The sequence below is a fragment of the Telopea speciosissima genome, chromosome 5 (assembly GCF_018873765.1).
Source record: "Telopea speciosissima isolate NSW1024214 ecotype Mountain lineage chromosome 5, Tspe_v1, whole genome shotgun sequence".
NCBI classification, from domain to species: domain Eukaryota; kingdom Viridiplantae; phylum Streptophyta; class Magnoliopsida; order Proteales; family Proteaceae; genus Telopea; species Telopea speciosissima.
In genome coordinates, this window is record NC_057920.1 from 20,038,626 (window position 1) to 20,041,635 (window position 3,010).

At 41.0% G+C, this 3,010-nt stretch overlaps 1 protein-coding gene across 1 annotated transcript; it reads right to left on the minus strand.

Moving 5' to 3' along the window:
• Positions 1–593: 593 nt before the first annotated feature.
• Positions 594–2,024, minus strand: LOC122662702 (amino acid transporter AVT3B-like). The gene has a single exon (XM_043858408.1). The coding sequence runs from the start codon at positions 1,858–1,860 to the stop codon at positions 595–597; it is 1,266 nt and encodes a 421-aa protein (XP_043714343.1). The 5' UTR covers positions 1,861–2,024; the 3' UTR covers position 594.
• Between the last annotated feature and the right edge of the window lie 986 nt (positions 2,025–3,010).

Consider the following 3,010-nt stretch of genomic DNA (forward strand, 5'->3'; position numbering starts at 1 on the left):
ATGAACTTCAAAGGATGCTTCCAAGAAGGTTTCCTTTTGTCAGATTGATAATCCAAGTCCAACCAAGAGTTTCATCAGCTTGAATATAAATGACCCCTCCAAATTTATATACAAAATTAGTCACTCTCAATCCATTCCAAAATCAATGTTCCCATGAAACTAGCTAATATGGATCTATGATCCTCTTAGTAGAAGCCCTACCCTGAAACAAAACTCCAAATGAAAGCAAAAACCCTTCGAAAAGCCACCACCACACTATTTGCATCCAATCTAAATATCATTACAGTAGACTACTCTGTTTACAATTGATACTACAAAGCCTACAAGGGAACTCTGGAATCCAACCCTAAAAAATCAGAGAAGATTTAGAAACAGTAATATTATTGCAACATAAATAAAGATATTTTCTAACAATAGGGACAGTGAACAGATTCTGCTAAAATTCTATTTAGCTTCATTTGATGTTCCTCCCACTATTACTATTCCAAGGAGAAAGATAAACAAGTGTAGTGTAGTGTACTAGTGTGGCATTTATTGATGAATCTACAATAACTGCAGTGAGAATTTGAACTTCTCATAACCTCTTTCTTCCCCTCATACTCTAGACACAGAGAAAATTTCCAACAGAGAAGACCAAGTTCCAGAAACAGCAATTATCAAACCAATCACCACTATCACAACATCCAAAATTAATCCTCCATAACCCACTTCATCCTTGAATACCATCAGATGAAACAAAGCAGGCAACACAAACCCTAAAACCACACAAACGCTGCTCCCCACCAAAGACAGGAAATCTGCAAAATTAGGCACAGAGAGAGCAACCAAGCTCACAACCAACACCACCACCCATCTCTGCCACATACAATAACTACCTCCAAAGAACCTTCTCTCGAACACTTCGTAGACAGGATTCATCATACATGGAAAGGTAAAGAACAAATTCACACACAAACCCAATTGAACCAAGTTGCTCACCAAGCCGTTCCCTAAGTTTATGGTGATTATGTCCTTTGTCTCTTCTCCAAAAGCAAAGTAACCCAGAGCTCCAAATCCACCATACATGAGAGAGATGAAGATCATGGACAAGAGTAGAATTCTCCCAAACTTCTGCTTGTCTCTTGTCTCTGATTCCAGTGGCAAAGCCATGCCGATCCCTTCGAAGGCATAAACGGCAACGCCCAGACCATAAAAGAAAACGTTCAAACCCCCAAAAGCCAGAAGGGATTGTTGTTGTTTCATGAAGATCATAACATCTTCAACCATCACAACCCCCATGGCTCCGATATCGACGACATCAGCGAAAATGCTTAGAGGAGCTAGATGGGTCAGTGTAGGGATCGAATTCAAACCTAATTGGAAGGGGAAACAGCTCCAAATGTAGAAAGTCTTGGGCTTAAACCACAAGACGGTTGGAACAGAGGAATTGAAGACATAAGCCAAGGTATTGGCGATGAAGATGAGGTAGCTGACGCAAAATCCGGCTTGGGAGAGAACGATCATGACGTCGACGGCGATTCTACCAATGGAGCCACAGACGGTGAATCCAAGATCACCGAAAGAGTTGATCTTGGAAAAGCCCTGAAGGGATTCGAGCTTTCGGCGAGTGTAGACCAGAAGCATCATACAGTGATATGTGAGGATTGAGACGGCTAGGATCATGAGAAGGCCAAAAACCCAACCTGTCTTTTTGAAGGTATAAGGGAGGCCAAGCACGCCAGCACCGACGATGGAGATGAAGACATTAGCGAAGGTCTTGGGTAGGGAAGAAAGGTGAGAAGCCTTGCCCAGGAGAGGTGTGTCTTCTCTGGCCAAGGTTGGAAGGGCTTGAGAAGATGAAGTCGCTTTATTAAACACCATGTTTTGGACTAATTAATCCTTAAATCACACAACCCCAATTCCTGATTTCCCGATAAATGATTGATATATAGCTCGATTCTCCACTCGCTGCTCGAAGATTCTTTGAACACCTAGAAACCCAGAAGCACACACAGAGAGAGAGAGAGAGAGAAGTGAATCTATGGCTTGATTACCTCATCTGTGATGCTGAGGAGTTGCAGAAAAAGAGACAATGAGAGGTGAGGAGGGTTTGAATGAAAATTTATCCTTCTGATGAGTATCTGTGTATTACTTGGGTTGGAACATTTGGATTTGATTTCGTTATCTGCATTATTTATGGCAAAAAAGAGATGATTCACTGAACTGACTCTGATTGTTTATGTTTTTTTTTGTTTTTGAAAGACTCTGGTTGCTTGTGTGGTTTTAGAATAAGGAGCTTATCCACGTGTCTTTCAATTTTAGATCTGGACCGTTGATTTCTATTGTTTGCGCACAGCACCACACTGTCGCACCCTAATTGAAAGAAGAGTAAATTACTCCCCCCTCCCCTCGATTATGCTCTAATGACAAACCCCTCCCCTGGGTTTTGGGTAATGACTCTCCCCTCCCCTGCATTCCTTAGATTCTACCAACTGTACCCATTCCGTTAAAAAGGGCTGTTAAGTGTTATAGAAAGACTATATTACCCTCTGACCCCCTTCTTCTTCTTCCTCCTGCAACTCTGTCTGCAACTTTGCCCCCAATCGGTTGATTCAAAAATAGAAGATATAAAATCAATTTTCATTATAAATTGATCATCCCTACCCATTTAAAAGGAACACTACCGATCCATAACTCATCGTCTCTCCTCTTCCTACTTTCGATGTCCATTGAGGATTTTATGTTATCAGCTCTGTTTCTTGTCAAATCTTTACTAATCTCAACAAATCCTATCTAATTCGAACAAACCCATTAGATTCTTTATAGGGTCTTTTTTTTTTCTTATTTATTCCTCAATTGCGATCACTCTGTAGTCTTTATAGATGGAATTCTCTTTCATAGGGCAGCATAGAAGAATTCCGAACCACGGGGTTAGGAATTAGAACCAGATTAGAGAAAGTTGATAGTCGGAACAAATCTGGTTGGGGCTGAACTCGGTCGATACTGGTCTAATTAACAGGGATAATATGAG

Coding starts and splice junctions, on each gene's coding strand:
- LOC122662702 (XM_043858408.1), bottom strand. CDS start 1,860: ATGGTGTTTAATAAAGCGACTTCATCTTCTCAAGCCCTTCCAACCTTG.